At 36.7% G+C, this 21,469-nt stretch overlaps 1 protein-coding gene across 3 annotated transcripts in view; it reads left to right on the forward strand.

Moving 5' to 3' along the window:
• Positions 1-21,469, forward strand: part of SGCZ (sarcoglycan zeta) — a 308,800-nt gene that overhangs the window by 263,325 nt on the left and 24,006 nt on the right. For 2 of the 3 annotated variants that reach the window (XM_059909345.1, XM_059909346.1), the window contains one exon: positions 2,840-2,962. The exons of the other annotated variant lie outside the window; for it this stretch is intronic. In XM_059909345.1, coding sequence (XP_059765328.1) covers positions 2,840-2,962 — 123 coding nt within the window. The remainder of the gene's footprint in view (positions 1-2,839; positions 2,963-21,469) is intronic. 3 annotated transcript variants of the gene reach the window in all.

Raw genomic sequence — 21,469 nt, forward strand, 5'->3', positions numbered from 1 at the left:
CTAATTGCTTGCAATTTTGCCTTCTGTAATTATACTAATATGTTGAATAGAGTGTAGTCTGCTGTATTAATGTATATATCTATTTTTCAATTGGATGAGTCTTTATCCATTTATTTATGGCCTAGATGCATCTCTTCTATTCCAGGTGCATAAATGTCTTCTAATCTGCTTATTTTCTTTTGCTTATTTAAATGTAATGAATTAAGATTTCAACTTACTTTGCCACATCCAGACACTTAACTTATATTTCTAATAGTTTCTGTGACTTATAATATAGCATTTTTATGTTAATAAATTGTCTCCCATATAACAACATTAAGTATTATGCCAAGAAAAGTCTTGCTGCTGTGTGTGTGTATATAGTGTGTAGGTATGTATGTATCTATAAGCACAGAGATCTATATACTTCAGTGTCATTAAAGTCAGTGATATATTTTGTGGATCAATTCACCCAATAATTAAATATATTTGAAGGAAGCAAGGTAGTGTACATGTTAAGTTTTACATGTATAGTATCTGTAATATCTTTTAGGCAGTTCATATTTAATGTATGCCTCAGTGCCCTGAAGATAGATTGAAACACAGAAGCCTCAAAACTTAGAAATCACTTTTATCAACACATGTGGCCTCAAACATGGCTTTTTGAACATCATCCATTTGAGATATTATTAAAGTCATTATTCTAATATTAGAGCCATTAGTGTCAACCACCAACTGAAACTCATCCATTTGAGTTATTATGGTTCAAAGATTAAAATCTCAATACAGGAAAGTTAGGCCATGATGAAAAGAAAACAAAATCAACTGAACACAGGCTGCTGAAATAGTGTTTGCAAGATTAAATGCAATGACGGTGACCAGGAACGATAGGTCTTCCATGGTTTCTGCAATATTACCATTAAATCCCATAAGGAAAGTTATTTGCTTAAAAGAACAGACTTTAAAATACAATTCATGCTGTTTTGAACTTGATAGCTTGCATGGTTAACACCAGCTTTTAAGTATTTAGCGTTGTTCTCACTGGAGGTTTGCACATTTTCTTTGTGGACCTGAAAACATATATGTAGTTTCAGAATATAAGAAAAACTTCTTGTTTTCAGAGAAATTATCCCACATGTTACCAGTGTGGAATAATGTCTTCCTCTTATTAAGTACTCCTCAGGAGCTATGATGATGGGGAGGTGTAATTTACTAAAGTGTAGGTACTAAAACACATGGACTAGGGTTGAGAGTAGGGCTGAGGTGGGGTTGAGGACTAAGGAAAGGGGAAGAAAGTTGAGTCTTGCACTCATTCACCTCTACAACATTCTCCTACTAAATGCCTACTAGAAACTAGACACAATTTTAAATTTAGAGGGCATTTTGGAATGCAAATATAATCTCCTGTTTTGAATTCCTGGGGGTCATATAGCTAACAGAAAATGGTAGTACATTGTCTTAGTCCATTTGGACTGCTGTAACAAAATACCATAGACTGGGTGGCTTAAACAACAGATTTTTATTTCTCACAGTTGTGGAGGCTGGAAGTCCAAGATCAAGGTGTCAACAAATCCAGTGTCTGGTGAGAGGCTTCTTCCTGGCTTGCAGACAGCCAGCTTCTCCCTGTGTCCTCACTCCATAGACTGCACAGAGAGAGAAAGCAAACTTATTTGTGTCTTTTTATAAGGGCACCAATCCCATTCAGAAGGGCTCCATTCTCATGACCTAATTACCTTCCAAAGACCCCATATCCTAACACCATCACATTATGAGTTAGGATTTCAACATATGAATTTAGGGCATACACAAACATTCAGTCCATAGCACATGTAGAGAGAAATGAAAAGAAATATGCACAAAGGGTGCTATGCCCAGGTCCCTGAGTGGACCACATTGTACCTGCCAAGAGTTTCTGATGTAGACAGCAGCAGAGGGATGTTCCAGATCTTAACAGGAGGGGAAGATACAGATCCATATGCCAAATGCATATGCCAAAAGAAAGAAATCACTGTTATGGAAATAGCAATTCCTCACCCCCTGACCAGTTTGATCTTGCTGAAGCCCTGCTCACTCTCAAATTAATTATGTTTTCCACGTATGGGAGCTAGCTTTGTGGATTGTGGATGGATTAATGTGCAAAATTGTCCAATAAATTGAAAATAGATTTCAATTACATGATGTAATTGTATTTATTTAAAATATTTTAATAAAGAAAATTATTGATTAGAAGATACATTGGAGAACACTAAATATGTATATGTTATGTATGTATATATAGATATACACAGACATTTGCAATATTGAATCTAAAATGGATTCACATTCAGTAGTAATAAAGAGTGAACAAATTGCAGTATTAGAATCTATGAAGTATAGAGTAACTAAAGGTTCACAACTGAATAATGCTTTATAAGTACCTTGCGATGTAGCAAGTATGGGCACTATTGTCTACTTGCAGAGAGAAAACACGAGAATCCTTCAGTCCACAAGTCCTTATTAAGCATCCAGCACATGCCAGGTATAATGCCAAGTCTTCAGGCTGCCACCAAGAACAAAGCAGACATCGTCTCTCCTTGTGTATATGCAAAGATTTTCTAACTGGCTAAACCCACACAGACCTTGTCAGGACAATGTCAGGGTTTAGAGGTCAGATGTGTACCCAACCAACCTAGCCCAGCAATACCCTACCAAATTAGACAGCCTCCTGAAAAGGATGGTAATTTTAAAATATTAATTTAGGTATAAAACATACTGTAGAGATTAAATAATATATGTATTTCTCTTCTTTTTCAAAAAAAAAATACATGTTAATGGTTTCCTGGATACCAGATTCATTTTTAAACCTTTCCTCTGACCATAGGAGCTGATGCTGTGGAAGCTCAGTGTAAAAGATTTGAAGTGAGAGCAAGTGAAGATGGCAGGGTGCTGTTTTCTGCAGATGAAGATGAGATTACCATTGGGGCTGAAAAGCTGAAAGTTACAGGTACTGTAGATGGAGGTCTTGGAACATTGTTTACTTCTTGAAAGAATACGCAGCTGAACAAGAAACTACTTTTTTATATCTATGGTCCCCACGCCTGAAATTGAGTCTCGCATAATACCATGATATCACATCATTTGATTTTCCAGTAGTCATAAACAGAAAGCTCTGGTCGTGGTTGCTGAAGACACTATAAATATTAGCCTTAATGATATAAAAGCAAAGCTGCACGTCTCAGGCAGGGTTAGGTGGAGGAAACTGAGTGTGGATGGTGGAAGAAAAGGTGGGGTGCAAACAATGATTAAAGATTACTCAAGGTGATAGATAAATACAATTTAGAGGTATTACTTAAAAGTAAAAGATATGCAAAAGAAGAACTAAAATGTAAATATCAACTTTAGAATGAAGTAAGGGGAAGGTTATAAGTAAATTAAATTCCTGTTCTTTGGGCTCATAATTGTCTTCAAAAGTATATAAATCAAGAAATAGTGCTAATCACCTATTATTGAGACATTATTAAAGTCATTATTCTAATATTAGGACCATTAGTGTCAACCACCAACTGAAATGAAAAAGCAAAAACAAGAACAAAATAGCAGAAAGTTAAAAGCACGATTGGGAATGGGGAAGAATTTTATTAATACTATTTTAAGCATTGTAAGTACAATCTCTTTTGAATAATTTGATTTACAACCACAATACATATTATTTTGATAAAATGTTTTTAAAATACAAAGAGGTCTATATTTAAAAAATTAAATATGTTTGGCTTAGCATTTCCCAAATTTGAGTTTGGGGACAGCTCATGGGATATCTATCATATCTAGGTAGAACAGAGCCTGTGGGCCATGTGAGAGCAGTTTGCATGGTAAATGACCTCAGCTCTTGGGCTGTTTGGGTTAAATTCTGCCTCCACCATTCAATATTTTGAGTAAATCTATGCCGTCTATTTTCTTTCATCTAAATGATTGAAATGATAATGATATTGTTAGTGCTCAAATTTCATGTGTGTGCACGCGCATGCCTATGTGTGCATGTGTGTTTTTAGAATGTTTGGGGCACATAATGAAGACATTGTAAAGGTTAGCTTTTTGTTTTTATTAATAAAGATAATATTGATATTGCCAATATCCCAGACACCAGGGTCTGTGTGGATTTCAAGGAAGATACACTATTAAATAGCAATGAAATTCAACAAAGATTGTTGAATGGGGATCCTCACTGCATCTCTGGTCTGGCTCACAATATACCACCACCATCCTTACTGTCCCCGAGGGCCTCCTTTCTTTCTTTCGTGAGTTTTCTGATGAGTAGCTGGAGCCTGCACCATTGGGTTAGTGTTTGGGCTGGTTCCCAGGACTGCCCATCAGCCTCATTTCTCTTTCTTTCTTAAGATTCCTTAAAAAGGTCAGGAGTAAACATGTACATGGGGTAAACATTGGCCTCCCTAAGTCTTGAGTTGGCAGTCAGGGAGCCAAAAAATTTTTTTTAAATTAAAAAATCATGAGGGGGGCTTCCCTGGTGGTGCAGTAGTTAAGAATCCACCTGCCAGTGCAGGGGACACAGGTTCGAGCCCTAGTCTGGGAAGATCCCACATGCCGTGGAGCAACTAAGCCCGTGCACCACAACTACTGAGCCTACGCTCTAGAGCCCCTGAGCCACAACTACTGAGCCCGCGTGCCACAACTATGGAAGCCTGTGTGCCCAGAGCCCATGCTCCACAACAAGAGAAGCCACCGCAATGAGAAGCCCACACACCGCAACAAAGAGTAGCCCCTGCACGCCGCAACTAGAGAAAGCCTGCACGCAGCAACAAAGACCCAACACAGACAAAAATAAATAAATAGAAAAAATAAATTTATTTTAAAAAATCATGAGGATTTTCCTTGGCAAAGAGCACAAACAAATCAGAAAGGACATTGACTTTAGGGCCCTTGATGCTAACATCTGAGTTGCTAGTTGGTGAGAAAGTCAGGAATCAGAGTAAAAACGCACTCAGAGGAATTGGGCAGATGTGATTTTAATATTTAACAATCTTTAAACCTTGGTAGTGCCTGCAGTTATCAGCTTTGATACCAAAATAATCCTCATAGCTTTTAGGATATTACACACATAACCAAAAATTATTTCATCCATTTCAGATATTGGCATTGGGTACTTTGTATACATAAGTGAAGGGTAGTTCTGGAGCTCTTGACAGCTTTTATGATCTCATGGAATTCTAACTTTCTCTGATCTTTATATTACCTTGATTTTTCTCATAACTATTTCAGTGAAGTACTGTCTTCACAAAATTAAACCCAATAACTAGTTTTCTTAATTTTTCTTGGAGGTAGATGGATACTCACATTTATTTCCTCTTTTTCTCGGTAGCCTGGTTGCCGTCTTTCAATTGTTAATGAGACAATTAAGTCAGAGGAAAAAGTGCTCCCTAAAATATCTAAGGTTTTTTTGCTTTTCAGTTAACTGTCTTAGGGCAGTCATCTCTGCTGACCTATTATTCATTCTTTCTCTCTTTCTCCCCTTTGTATGTGTGTGATGTATGCATGGTATATTGTATGATGTATAGATGGATAAATACATATATCTCACTCTAGCTCTGTTTTTCCATTTCTTTCTCTGTCTCAAACATATACACACAGCTTTGAGTTTATTTTTCATAATACTCTTGTTTATATTTTCCAATTATCTCAAAAAATTAATCAGTTTTACAATATGTTTATGTATCATATGACTCCAGAAGATCCTAAATAATAAACTAATACAATTTTGAGTTCATAATTATAGAATCCAGGCAGATTTTTGTAAAGGATGGAAGCATCACACAGGAGGGAACAATGAGAGTGTCTGTAACAAGTAACCCTGGCTTTTAACCTGATGCGGGTATGCAAGGGCCACATCTTTCATAAATAAATGCTAAGTTGGGGAGTACTTTATTTTATTTTTATTTTTTTAATAAATTTATTTATCTATTTATTTCTTTATTTTTGGGCTGCGTTGGGTCTTTGTTGCTGCGCACGGGCTTTCTCTAGTTGCGGCGAGCGGGGGCTACTCTTCGTTGTGGCACGCAGGCTTCTCATTGCGGTGGCTTCTCTTGTTGTGGATCACAGGCTCTAGGCACGCAGGCTTCAGTAGCTGTGGCACGCAGGCTTAGTAGTTGTGGCTCGCAGGCTCAGTAGTTATGGCACACGGGCTTAACTGCTCAGTGGCATGTGGGATCTTCCCGGACCAGGGCTCAAACCCGTGTCCCCTGCATTGGCAGGCGGATTCTCAACCACAGCGCCATCAGGGAAGCCCCAGGGGAGTACTTTAATATGATTAAAATTCCCCTCAGTATCCAGTCACACTTCTGTTTCTCACAGAAGAACCCAGATAGACCCACAGACACAGACACAAACATACACACATACACACGCATTCTCAAATTCCTGTGAGGTCCTTACTCCATTACCAGAATACCGCATATGAACTTTATAGTAGCTTTATTCCTTCTTGTGATACTTCTAAAATAAAGTTATCAAAGGCAAATATAATTTAGAATTTCACATGCTTAGAGGAGGAAATTGTGCATAGCGTAGCATGCAATTTAAGGGCACTGGGATTGATTAGTAACCTCATATGTACTTTAAAGCAGTGCTTAAATATTTAACAAACTATACTACAAAGAAACAGTGACTCCAGGGTATTTCATGTAAATTAGGCAGCAGTGCTGACAAGACTTCAAAGTTGCATGTGACAAGAGATCTGTGTGAGGTTGATTCTAGAATTTTAAATTTGTGACACAGAAATTTTCTACTTAAGCAATATCCATAGGGATTAAAATGGATCCTTTCTAATTTATATTTTAAGAAAAATGGCATTTCGTACATGGACTTCTCTTTCCAGGTGGCAGAAGTAGATGAATTTATTTAGATAATAAGTGTGTCTATCCAGCTGAGGTAAAATCACTTATGACTAAAATTATTTGTAGATCTAGTGTGGCTCCGGATACTCAAATTTACTCTACTTGGAGCATAGCAGGGATGTACTTGATGCATTTAAATACTTTCAGGGTGCAGGAGGGTAGAAGTAAAGTGGCAGGTAGTTACCTGAATACCACCACCCCTCATTACCCCATCGGCATGTTCAGCAGTCAGTCAGTCACATGCTTTCAATTTTTAATGTTTTTACTCTTGATATTACTTGACTTGCTCAGTAGTACTTTGCTTAAATCTTAACTTGAATATACTTATTTGACCTTAACATGCCCTGTCTATATCATTGAATATATGGGAGTTTTACACTTTAGCTCACATATGCATACTTGACAACTTTATTTTCCTTTGTATTCCCTAATATTGGTCAAAGATATTACTTAATGCAATTATCTTTTGAGACCAGGTCAATAAATAAAAGATATGAACCTTTACACGCAGAAGACTCTTAAATTTAGTGCTTTCAGGCAGAATCAATCAACTGCGATTTGTACTTTCATTTTTATTCCAAGTAGTATATTAACTTAGAAAACAAAGTGCAGGTCATTTGACTTTATAAAGTGAAAGACTTTAGTCCTATACGATATTTTCATGTTAAATTAAAAGCCATTAGTTGGAGTTAGATCTCTCTGTTTTGCCTTTGAGAGAAAAGTAGAAAATGGCTCAATGTATGAGAAAAAAGGATATCTCTTTTTTATCAGGTGGTAGAAATTAAAACTGGCAATTTGAAAGAATAGTGAATCCGAATCATGCATCCACTCTGTGCCCTAGTGTTTGCTTCAAAGCCAAGAGTGTCATTCCTTTGTCTCTGTTCTAATTGAATGGTTGGAAAGATAGACAGGTTCCAATGCTTATTTGACAACAGAAGAAAGAGTTTTCCAAAGAGCTGCCTTTAAATTAAACATTATGTTTCTGGGTTGAAATCAGTATTTTCTGGTTTGTCTTTATTAGTTAGTCTTCTACATCCTTGTTCTTGTCTGTTAAATTGGGACATTGTGATGGGGTCAGCTTTGGAATCAACCTTTCTATTATATAGGACTGTTGTTCCTCCAGGCTGTCCAAATGCTAAGAACATGGTAACACTCAACCAGCAGGATAGAGCTGCTTGGTCTGAACGGCACCTGAAGAAATGTGATGAGATCAGGTGCTGAGGAAAGTGAGGTGCAATCACTTCATTTTCTTCGGTGTGGCATTTCAAGTCTGTAGACTTGGGTAAATCACTCAACTCAATTTTCTAGTTGTTTTTTTTAATTAGTCCTCCTCCTCCTATCCTCCCACCCCAGCGAGCCTGAGGAAATGCTTCAAAAGCACATCTGCATGGTTACTGTCTCTAGTTTTTTAAACTTAAGGAGGATAAAGCTTTTAGAGATGTTAAAGATGAGTACCACTCTGGCCCCCACATTTCTGGGTGAAAACTGATTGCAGGTTTTGAAGTGTATTAATAATGAACTATGCCATCGTCAGAAAATAGCTGCTTGCTCTGAGCACCTTACTGACAGTCTTCTCCGTGACTTATTTCATTTCTCTGAGCTCTGACTTAAATGTTTCCTAATTTTGTTAAAGCAAAACTTCTTGAAAATATAATTGGTATAATAGAAATGTGAAGAAAGTCATAAAAGAGGACCGCTTTCCTTTTATGAAAGGAGTTTCAAAGAATTTGTGGATTTGTTTTTAAAGCCAATCACATTTAGCAAAACTTGAATGGGGCTCCAGAGCAAGGGGTATACAAGAGTTTTTTGTTTTCTTTTTTAAATTATACTCATGACTTTTCTTCAGGCTTGACATTGTTTCAAACAATAAAATATAAATTTGAACACGTAATTAATAAACCACAGATAACATTTTTCAGAGTACAGAAAAATATTCTCCACATACGTCTTAGTCAACTCAGGCTGCTGTAATAAAATATCATAAGCTGAGTGGCTTAAAAAATAGAAATTAATTTTTCTCACAGTTCTGGAAGCTGGAAGTCCAAGATCAAGGTGACAGCATGGTTGGGTTCTGGTTAGAGCATTCTTCCTGGTTTGCAGACAGCTGCCTTCTCAATGTGTCCTCACAAGGCAGAGAGAGAGTGAGCCCTGGTATCTCTGACTCTTCTTATAAGGTCACTAATCCTATAATGAGCGTCCCACCATCTCCATCATCTAAATCTGATTTTCTCCCAAAGGCTCTTCTGCAAATACCATTACACTGGGGGAGATAGCCACCACACATTTATTTTGAAGGGACAAAATTCAGTCCATAGCAATATGGTAAATTATTTTATTAAATATGGAATAAATGAAGTATACAATATTAACTTTCAATGCTGTAAAGATCTTGATACAGGGATATATAATTACATAGGATAGGTCTGTAGCTTTTTGACGATGTGGCTTTAATACAATGGTCAATCTCAGAGAATCTAGACATATCAATGACTCTGTGGTCCCTTAGCCTATTCCCCTTGAATATCAATTGCCAAATTGATAAAACCAGAAGTAGGATTCTAAGGTAATTGGATTGCAAACAGTGGAAGACTGTAGTCCCTGTTGAGTGAGTGAAACACAGGCCTTCTGTATTATTGATTGAAAGGGGATCCTGCAGTTTCAGTCCATTTCACTTCTTTTGTTCTCTTTCTCAGTGGACGTGTCAAACTTCCTTACTCTGTAGGATACATCATTTTATCACTGAAACAGAGTCTCAATCCTGATTTCACTGGCCTGATTAGATAACTCCAATTCTTTTAACCCTCCCATGCATGCTCACAGGTAGGCTGGAGATCACTTTTTGGCAAATTCAAAACTGTCCTCAGGAACACGTTTTGAATAGGCTTAAGTGTCAAGGTAAGTGCTCAGGTTGAAGCCCCAAAATTCTGACTTTAGGAGGGAAATTGCCAACCGAAGAGTAACTGTCAACTTTTATTTTGAAATGATTATAAATTCACAAATGGAGGCACTCCAGGATCGTGACAAGTTGCGGCAGGGATAAGGGAGGATGTGGGCATCAGCTGCTTCTTCTAGATGCTAGAGAATGCAGCTGGACCTGGATCCAAAGCAGGCTCTCCATATCGAAAAAGCCCGGAGGATGATGTCTGGCTGGAGGACTGAGCTGAGTGCAGAAGGCCCGCGACCCTGTGCCTTTGGATTGGAGAATGTAACCCATTTACATGTAAGCCGTGTGGCTGACAGCATCTTGGTGCTCCGGCCAGGTGTCAGGCCTGAGCCTCTGAGGTGGGAGAGCTGAGCTCAGGACATTGGACCACCAGAGAACTCCCAGCCCCATGTAATATCAATTGGTGAGAGCTGTCCCAGAAATCTCTTTCTCAACGCTAAGACCCAGCTCCACTCAATGACCAGCAAGCTCCAGTGCTGGACACCCCACGACAAACAACTAGCAAGACAGGAACACAACCCCACCCATTAGCAGAAAGCCTGCCTAAAATCATACTAAGTTCACAGACACCCCAAAACACACCACCAGATACGGTCCTGCCCATCAGAAGGACAAGATCCAGCCTCATCCACCAGAACACAGGCAGCAGTCCCCTCCACCAGGAAGGCTACACAACCCACAGAACCAACCTTACCCACTGGGGACACACCAAAAACAACGAGAACTACGAACCTGCAGACTGCAAAAAGGAGACCCCAAAGACAGTAAGTTAAACAAAATGAGGAGACAGAGAAATACGCAGCAGATGAAGGAACAAAGTAAAAACCCACCAGACCAAACAAATGAAGAGGAAATAGGCAGTCTACCTGAAAAAGAATTCAGAGTAATGATAGTAAAGATGATACAAAATCTTGGAAATAGAATGAAGAAAATACAAGAAACCTTTAACAAGGACCTAGAAGAACTAAAGAGCAAACAAACAATGATGAACAACACAATAAATGAAATTAAAACTTCTCTAGGAAGAATCAATAGCAGAATAACTGAAGCAGAAGGTAAGATAAATGAGCTGGAAGATAAAATAGTGGAAATAACTACCACAGAGCAGAATAAAGAAAAAAGAATGAAAAGAATTGAGGACAGTCTCAGAGACCTCTGGGACAACATTAAATGCACCAACATTAGAATTATAGGGGGTTCCAGAAGAAGAGAAAAAGAAAGGGACTGAGAAAATATTTGAAGAAATTATAGTTGAAAACTTCCCTAACATGGGAAAGGATATAGTCAATCAAGTCCAGGAAGCACAGAAAGTCCCATACAGGATAAATCCAAGGAGATACACGCCAAGACACATATTAATCAAACTATCAAAAATTAAATACGAAGAATAAAAATTAAAAGCAGCAAGGGAAAAAGCAACAAATAACATACAAGGGAATCCCCATAAGGTTAACAGCTAATCTTTCAGAAGAAACTCTGCAAACCAGAAGAGAGTGGCAGGATACATTTAAAGTGCTGAAAGGGAAAAACCTACAACCAAGATTACTCTACCCAGCAAGGATCTCATTCAGATTTGACAGAGAAATTAAAACCTTTACAGACAAGCAGAAACTAAAAGAATTCAGCACCACGAAACCAGCTTTACAACAAATGCTAAAGGAACTTCTCTAGGCTGGAAACACAAGAGAAGGAAAAGACCTACAACAGCAAACCCAAAACAATTAAGAAAACGGTAATAGGAACATACACATCAGTAATTACCTTAAATGTAAACGGATTAAATGCTCCAACCAAAAGACATAGACTGGCTGAATTGATACAAAAACAAGACCCGTATATATGCTGTCTACAAGAGACCCACTTCAGACCTAGGGGCACATACAAGACTGAAAGTGAGGGGATGGAAAAAGATATCCCATGCAAATGGAAATCAAAAGAAAGCTGGAGTAACAATTCTCATATCAGACAAAATAGACTTTAAAATAAAGACTATTACAAGACACAAAGAAGGACACTACATAATGATCAAGGGATCAATCCAAGAAGAAGATATAACAATTGTAAATACTTATGCACCCAACATAGGATCACCTAAATACATAAGGCAAAGCTAACAACCTTTGGGGATATCGACAGTAACACAATCATAGTAGGGGACTTTAACACCCCACTTTCACCAATGGACAGATCATCCAAAATGAAAATAAATAAGGAAACACAAGCTTTAAATGATACATTAAACCAGATGGACTTAATTGATATTTATAGGACTTCCATCCAAAAACAACAGAATACACTTTCTTCTCAAGTGCTCATGGAACATTCTCCAGGAGAGATCATATCTTGCGTCACAAATCAAGTCTTGGTAAATTTAAGAAAATTGAAATCGTATCAAGTATCTTTTCCAACCACAACACTATGAGACTAGATATATATTACAGGAAAAAATCTGTAAAAAATACAAACACATGGAGGCTAAACAATACACTACTAAATAACCAAGAGATCACTGAAGAAATCAAAGAGGATATCAACACATACCTAGAAACAAATGACAATGAAAACACTACGACCCAAAACCTGTGGGATGCAGCAAAAGCAGTTCGAAGAGGGAAGTTTACAGCAATAAAATCCTACCTCAAGAAACAAGAAACATCTCAAATAAACAACCTCAGTTACACCTAAAACAATTAGAGGAAGAAGAACAAAAAACCCCCCAAATTTAGCAGAAGGAAAGAAATCATAAAAATCATATCAGAAATAAATAAATAAGGGCTTCCCTGGTGGCACAGTGGTTAAGAATCCACCTGCTAATGCAGGGGACATGGGTTCGAGCCCTGGTCCAGGATGATCCCACATGCCATGAAGCAGCTAAGCCTGAGCACCACAACTACTGAGCCTGCGCTCTACAGTTCGAATGCCACAACTACTGAAGGCCACATGCCTAGAGCCCATGCTCCACAGCAAGAGAAGCCACCACAATGAGAAGCCCAGACACTGCAATGAAGAATAGCAATAGCCCAAGCTCGCCCCAACTAGAGAAAGCCCATGCACAGCAGCAAAGAACCAACGCAGCCAAAAATAAATTAATTAATTAAAATTACTTTTAAAAAAAAAGAAATAAATGAAAAAGAAATGAAGAAAACAATAGCAAAGATCAATAAAACTAAAAGCTGTTTCTTTGAGAAGATAAACAAAATTGATAAACCATTAGCCAGACTCATCAAGAAAAAAAGGGAGAAGATTCAAATCAACTGAACTAAAAATGAAAAAGGAAAAGTAACAACTGATACTGCAGAACTACAAACGATCATGAGAGATTACTGCAAGCATCTATATGCCAATAAAATGGACAATCTGGAAGAAATGGACAAATTCTTAGAAAAGCACAACCTTCCGAGATTGAACCAGGAAGAAATAGAAAATATGAACAGACCAATCACAAGCACTGAAATTGAAACGGTGATTAAAAACCTTCCAACAAACAAAAGCCCAGGACCAGATGGCTTCACAGGCAAATTCTATCAAACATTTAGAGAAGAGCTAACACCTATCCTTCTCAAACTCTTCCAAAATATAGCAGAGGGAGGAACACTCCCAAACTCATTCTATGAGGCCACCATCACTCTGATATCAAAACCAGACAAAGATGCCACAAAAAAAACTACAGACCAATATCACCGATGAACATAGATGCAAAAATCATCAATAAAATTATAGCAAACAGAATCCAACAGCACATTAAAAGGATCATACACCATGATCAAGTGGGGTTTACCCCAGGAATGCAAGGATTCTTCAATTTACTCCAGTCAATCAATGTGATACACCACATTAACAAACTGAAGGATAAAAAGGTTAAAAACCATATGATCATCTCAATAGATGGAGAAAAAGCTTTCGAGAAAATTCAACACCCATTTATGATAAAAACCCTCCAGAAAGTAGGCATACATGGAACTTACCTCAACATAATAAAGGTCATATATGACAAACCCGCAGCCAGCATCGTTCTCAATGGTGAAAAACTGAAACCATTTCCACTAAGATCAAGAACAAGCCAAGGTTGCCCACTCTCAACACTATTATTCAACATAGTTTTGGAAGTCTTAGCCACAGCAATCAGATAAGAAAAAGAAATAAAGGACTCCAAGTCAGAAAAGAAGAAGTAAAACTGTCACTGTTTGCAGATGACATGAAACTATACATAGAGAATCCTAAAGATGCTACCAGAAAACTGCTAGAGCTAATCAGTGAATTTGGTAAAGTAGCAAGATACAAATTAATGCACAGGAATCTCTTGTATTCCTATATGCTAATTATGAAATATCTGAAAGAGAAATTAAGGAAACATTCCCATTTACCACTGCAACAAAAATAATAAAATACCTAGGAATAAACCTACCTAAGGAGACAAAAGACCTGCATGCAGAAAACTGTAAGATACTGATGAAAGAAATTAAAGATGATACAAACAGATGGAGAGATATACCATGTTCTTGGATTGGAAGAGTCAACATTGTGAAAATGACTATGCTTCCCAAAACAATCTACAGATTCAATGCAATCCCTATCAAACTACCAATGGCATTTTTCACAGAACTAGAACAAAAAAAATTCACAATTTGTATGGAAACACAAAAGACCCCGAATAGGCAAAGCAGTCTTGAGAAAGAAAAACAGAGCTGGAGGAATCAGGCTCCCTGACTTCAGACTATAAAATACAAAGCTACAGTAATTGAGACAGTATGGTACTGGCACAAAAACAGAAATGTAGATCAATGCAACAGGATAGAAAGCCCAGAGATAAACCCACACACATATGGTCACCTTATCTTTGATAAAGGAGGCAAGAATATGCAGTGGAGAAAAGACAGCCTCTTCAATTAGCGGTGCTGGGAAAACTGGACAGCTACATGTAAAAGAATGAAATTAGAACACTCCCTAACACCATACACAAAAATAAACTAAAAATGGATTCAAGACCTAAATGTAAGGCCAGACACTATAAAACTCTTAGAGAAAAACATAGGCAGAGCGCTCTGTGACGTACATCGCAGCAAGATCCTTTTTGACCCACCTCCTAGAGAAATGGAAATAAAAACAAAAATAAACAAATGGGACCTAATGAAACTTAAAAGCTTTTGCACAGCAAAGGAAACCATAAACAAGACGAAAAGACAACCCTCATAATGGGAGAAAATATTTACAAACGAAGCAACTGACAAAGGATTAATCTCCAAAATATACAAGCAGCTCATGCAGCTCAATATCAAAAAGACAAACAACCCAATCCAAAAATGGGCAGAAGACCTAAACAGACATTTCTCCAAAGAAGATATACAGATTGCCAACAAACACATGAAAGGATGCTCAACATCACTAATCATTAAAGAAATGCAATTCAAAACTACAATGAGGTATCACCTCACACCAGTCAGAATGGCCATCATCAAAAAATCTACAAACAATAAATGCCGGAGAGGGTGTGGAGAAAAGGGAACCCTCTTGCACTGCTGGTGGGAATGTAAATTGATACAGCCACTATGGAGAACAGTATGAAGGTTACTTAAAAAACTAAAAATAGAACTACCATGTGACCCAGCAATCCCACTACTGGGCACATACCCTGAGAAAACCATAATTCAAAAAGAGTCATGTACCAAAATGTTCATTGCAGCTCTATTTACAATAGCCAGGACATGGAAGCAAACTAAGTGTACATCGACAGATGAATGGATGAAGAAGATGTGGCACATATATACAATGGAATATTACTCAGCCATAAAAAGAAACGAAATTGAGTTATTTGTAGTGAGGTGGATGGACTTAGAGTCTGTCATACAGAGTGAAGTAAGTTGGAAAGAGAAAAACAAATACCGTATGCTAACACATATATATGGAATCTAAAAAAAAAAAAAAAATGGTTCTGAAGAACCTAGGGGCAGGACAGGAATAAAGACGCAGACATAGAGAATGGAGTTGAGGACACAGGGAGGGCAAAGGGTACGCTGGGATGAAGTGAGAGAGTGGCATGGACATATATACACTACCAAATGTAAAACAGATAGCTAGTGGGAAGCAGCGGGGATAGCACAGGGAGATCAGCTCTGTGCTTTTTGACCACCTAGAGGGGTGGGATAGGGTGGGTGGGATAGGGTGGGAGGGAGACGCACGAGGGAGGGGATATGGAGATATATGTATACTATAACTCATTCACTTTGTTATACAGCAGAAAGTAACACAACATTGTAAAGCAATTATACTTCAATAAAGATGTTAAAAAAGTAATGCTACCTAACCTCTTGTGAGTAGAAAACAAACGCAGATAAATCGAGCTCTGTTTGTTTCCCTATTGGCACACAATGAATTACATGGCAAGTGATAACATAAAATTCACAGGAGCATCTGGAACAATAAGAGGTTAAAAAAAAAAAACTCATAGAAACAAAAGGATGAAGGGAGTTTGTTTCGGCATTAGCAAGTGCTTTCTTCCTAGCTGTTTCCCAACTGGTCTCTATCTATGAATGCCACACTATCCTGTTATTGGAGGATAGACTTTTTGAGACTTGCATTTTTCACCTCAATTTTTATAAAACGATTATTAGTAAAAGAGTGAAAACATATGTATTAAGGCAGGTTGCCAAATGAAGATTCCAAATTATGACTTTGTCCACAACTGCACAGACACTCAGAAAATGACAGGTTAAACTCTGATGTTTTATTTTTTTTTTTCAATATGTTTTGATGTGAACCATTTTTGAAGCCTTTATTGTTTGTTAAAATATTGCTTCTATGTTATGTTTTGTTTTTTTGACCGCAAGGCATGGGGTATCGTTAGCTCCCCGAACAGGGATCAAACTCGCACCCCCTGCATTGGAAGAGCAGAATCTTAACCACTGGACCGCCAGGGAAGTCCCTCTGATATTTTAGAATCACTTAGCTATATTGAGATTAGAAGGAAAGTCTAACTAAACTGTGTTTAATAAGGTACCATGTTAGAAGTGCTAGTTGCGTTCAGATGCTGATTTGTATATACTGACTCTGTAGCTCAGGTCCATAAAGCCATTTATAGAATTAGCATCTTTTGAACACACAAGTTTTTTTTTAATTGAAAAAATGATTGTAGAAAGTTTCAGATACAAGCATACCTCATTTTATTTCTCTTTGCTTCATTGCACTTTGCAGATATTGTGTTTTTTACAAACTGAAGGTGTGTGACTACCCTGTATTAAGCAAATCTATGGGCACCATTTTTCCAACAGCATTTGCTCAGTTCATATCTTTGTGTCACATTTTGGTAATTCTTGCAATATTTTAAATCCTTCACCAGCAAAAAAAATTATGACTCACTGAAGGCTCAGTTGATGGTTAGCATTTATTTAGCAATAAAATATTTTAAATTAAGGTATGTACATTGTTTTTTTAGATGTAATGGTATTGCACACTTAACAGAGTGCAGTATAGTAAAAACATAACTTTTATATGCTCTGGGAAACCAAAACATTTGTGTAACTTGCTTTATTGCATTTATTTGCTTTCTTGCCATGGTTTGGAACCGAACCCACGATATCTCCAGGGTATGCCTGTAAATCCATAAACACATGTAGTATCTGAAGCCACTAAAGGCAGTTGGGTACCACCGCTTTTGGATAAATTTCTATGGATTTCTATTTTCCATAGAATGTGCTTTAGTGACAATGTATCAGAAGTATCAGGGGGGAAAGCATTAAGAAATAAAAGTGTTGCTAAGATGAGTACCTGTCCTTGTGCGTTCCACTTGCAATGATCAGCATGGTGTGCCAGTTGGAAACACAATCTTCCTGCCTATGACTAACAGCAGTAGAAAGCCCATCTTACTTTTCTCCAGAAACTAGTTTAAATAGGGGTGCAGAATCTAAAGAATAAAATAAGACAAAAAGGCAGGATTAAGGTGTTCCTTTATTTTCCCAAAGAACCTGAGTTTATGGTACAACTAACAGTCCATTTTTAGATAAATGATTTCCACAGGGATCAGAAAAGCTTAAATTGCATGTGGATTAAGTAATGATAAAGTTTGTAAAGGAAAGGGCTATACAGAAAATAGGCCTGCATAAAAATGAATGTGACCTTAAAGAAGCAAAACTAGCACTAGCTATGCTATCTGTATTTAGGTAAAATGTCCAAACCTCAAAACAAAATACACTACTAGATTAAGTGTCTCAAAGCTTGCAAAGATAACTTAAATGTAGTATAAAGGTAATTCACGTAGAGATCTTGTCTTATTAATTTTCCAAATCACATCATGAACTGATTTTTTATGAAATGCTTTGCAAAATAAAAAAAAAGTATAGGTAGTTCATTTGTTATCAAGTTATTTCATATTTTTATGTTTCAGTTTCTGTTAGAATGTGCACAATGGAGTGATCAATCAATTCAAATGTAGCTGCCTTCTGATAAATCCATAACAAAAGAATCTTATGATTGTGTTTGCTAAAGATATGCTGTTGGTAACACTTGTTCATTTAAGATTTTTTAAACGTCTCATGTGTGTATTGCTTCTTATTCCTTTAGTGGTTATTAAGGTAAAGGGCAATATGACAACCTTAGTAATTATAGACCTTGGAATTACTTATTATTTTCTGAAAATATATATCCTAAGAGTGAATGATGAAAGCTCTGCTTGACCTTCTGATATTCTTTTCTGAAGGTGGAAATTTGAAAGAGGGATTATTTCTATATCTTTTTCCTAGATGTAGTTTCCATCAAGTATCATTCAATTTGAATTTTTTTTTTCTTTTTTGTTTTCTCCACACACTTAAATTTCAGTTATTTTTTGCTTCATTAAAAGGAATAGAAGGAATTAACAAAAGAAGAGCTTTTTTCCCCCTAAAAATCAGAGATAAATGCTAGAAAAATACAAGCTACTTGAAGCTTATAAAATGAGCAAGAAGCGTCTCTGCATAATTTCAAATCTTGATATATTTAAGTTTAATTTTCTTTATTAGTGATAAAACATTTTATTTTTGAATATATTTCATCTTGAGGAAAATAGCTTTATTCTAATGTATTTTCAATCTGATCGTCAAGTATCTTTCCCATGATGTCTTTTTATCTTCTGAAAACCTTAAAAAGTTGCAAAGAGGACATGATTTGGCATGTGAGAGTAAATGCCTTGAGATATTTTTTAAATTATGAGAAATGCTGACTGAAAAGTAAAAACAGATTTTGAAATAATTTATTTTCAGAAATATTGGCAGCTTATTCTCTACTTTCAAATGAACAACATGGTAGGGGTTTGTTTCTGTTTCAGAGAGACAATTTAACAATACTGCTTCCCTGTTTTACTAGAAAAATTAACATTGAATAGGCTCATAATAACAGTTTTAATAAATTCAGATCATCACCTCAGGATATTAATAACCTGATTTGTTTTGAAGTATTAAACAAAGAAATATACTGGGAAACATAAACTTAGCAAGTTTTACATATCAATCATAAAATACTGCAGCATAATTTTTAATTTATTCACACTTTTATTAATTTTTTCATTCCCATTCTTTCTTTCATTTACTGATCCTTAACTGTATATCAGAATTCAAGATCAGTACTAAGCATACAAAATTTATTAAGACAAAGTCCTTGAGTTCAAGGAACTCATAAATTACTGGGTAGAAGTTTAACGTGAATTGCAAAGCAGGATAACTGCCATGTATAGTAATTTTCACAAGGAGCTGGGGAAACTGAGCAGAAAGAGGAAGAGCAGGAAGGACACAGAAAATGTTTCAAAGAGAAAATCATTTAGAATCAGATCCTGAAAATGAGTAGAGATGACCATTAAAGGGGCAAGAGAGGTACGTCGGGAAGAAGTATTACTCTTAACAGTTTATAAACATTTCAAAATCTGCAAAAGTTTTATTGTCACTGGAGTATAAAATGCAGAAAACTGCTAACAGGTAAGTCCTACTAAGGAATTCGGGTTTGACTTCCACCGACTTTTGGATTCCGGAAGCATTTTAAGTGAGAATTACACCGTCAGCTTCGAGTTTCAGAACATTAGTTGGCTGTGGTATCGAGGAATAACTGGGAGAAAATGTAAGTGATACTGAAGTTGTAAAAAGAAGTAAACTAATAGGGAAATTGAACAAGAAAGGGCATCTCAGTATATTTCCCCATTTCTGACTTGAGTTTTTAGGGCATGATTGTACCATTAATCAAACTAGGAGGGTTAAAAAGAAGGAAAAAAGCTTTCAAGAAGAAAGTCCTTGAAATATTGGTCCTTACCAATATTTATTAATTACCTCACATATGTAAGATACCATGTTGCTCACAAGAATACAATGGGATATAAGGAACGTCTTTTATTTTTTAGCCTAGAGGGGGAGTAATATATAATTTATCATGTAAAATTTCAGAATAGATGTGGTAGCTTCCCAATGAGTGCTATAGGTAGTAAACCCCAAATATAGTCAGAGAATGAACAGATTGTATTTACCTTAACAGGTGGGAAAATTAGTAAATAGATTTATAGATGAGTAGAGGAAAATAAGTCTGAATGAATGGATTTTGCATTCAAGCAGAAGTCTTGAATGGTGGGCAAAAGCATTATACAAGAAAATAATTACAGGTTTTTGTACAGGTGAGATATCAAGAGGTTTGGTAAGATTAATATAGCAATGTATAGGTGGTATTTTGTGCAGTTAGCTGGAAGCAGGAACACCGTTTAGACTATTAAAATAACACAAGTAAGAGATGTATGTTGAAATGGGTTGACATTTCTCCTTTTAAAGGGTAATGATGCTTTCAGGATTCAGAGGAACTCATTTTAACGGAGTAAAAGATATGATAGTTAATAATTTACTTTTGCCAATAGGATTATTCCATCCCTTCCCCCAAATATTCTGTCAATTTGCAGGGGCAAACTTACTTCCACTTGTATTTAAGGAGAAATGAGAAGAGGTATACAGGTTTTGACATGTCAGAAAAAATTATGTAACTTGTGACAGTTAGAAATTGAAGGTACCTTAGAGATCATGTTATTTAGAGCTTAATTTTACAAATAGCAACGGGGGGGCAGCTTTAAATACTTGTCAAAGATCAAAGAATGAATTAGAGGCAGATTTGGGAATAAAATGAAACTGTTCCCTGTCCAATCTTTTACTCTACCAATTTAGATCTGAGGGGAAAGAGATGCAAATAAAGAGAAAAGAAAGCAAAGTGTGAAGACTTCCAAAGAATTTGAAATATTCAGTAGCATAAGTTTAAATTTGAAGATAATGAATAAATAAGAATCCTTCTGGCCCTTAAGATCTAGATGAACTTACCCTGGACCTCATCCCTATTCTAGTGCAGGAGTTTAAAATGCTGCCTACATTCCCATTAATTGTCAGGGGAAGAGGGCAGGCGGACAGATACTCATGCTCTCTTAACATCCTTTGCCTCGTGCCTCCTATTATTTCTTCCGTCCCATATAGAGCTGGGTGTGACGTTCATTCCCTTCTTTGTCCCTCTCCAAAAAAAAGCTCAAAAAATACAAAGATCATGGTAGATTTTATTGAAAAACTGAAAGCACTAGGAGATCTCATTGGCAAACATCAAGACAAATAACAATAGAATTTAACTCAACAATGTTTCTACTCCTCTTTAGCTTCTTTCCCACAGAGTGCCCCAGTCTTTCTTCATT

This window comes from Balaenoptera ricei, chromosome 21 (genome assembly GCF_028023285.1).
Source record: "Balaenoptera ricei isolate mBalRic1 chromosome 21, mBalRic1.hap2, whole genome shotgun sequence".
In the NCBI taxonomy this organism is placed as follows: Eukaryota; Metazoa; Chordata; class Mammalia; order Artiodactyla; family Balaenopteridae; genus Balaenoptera; species Balaenoptera ricei.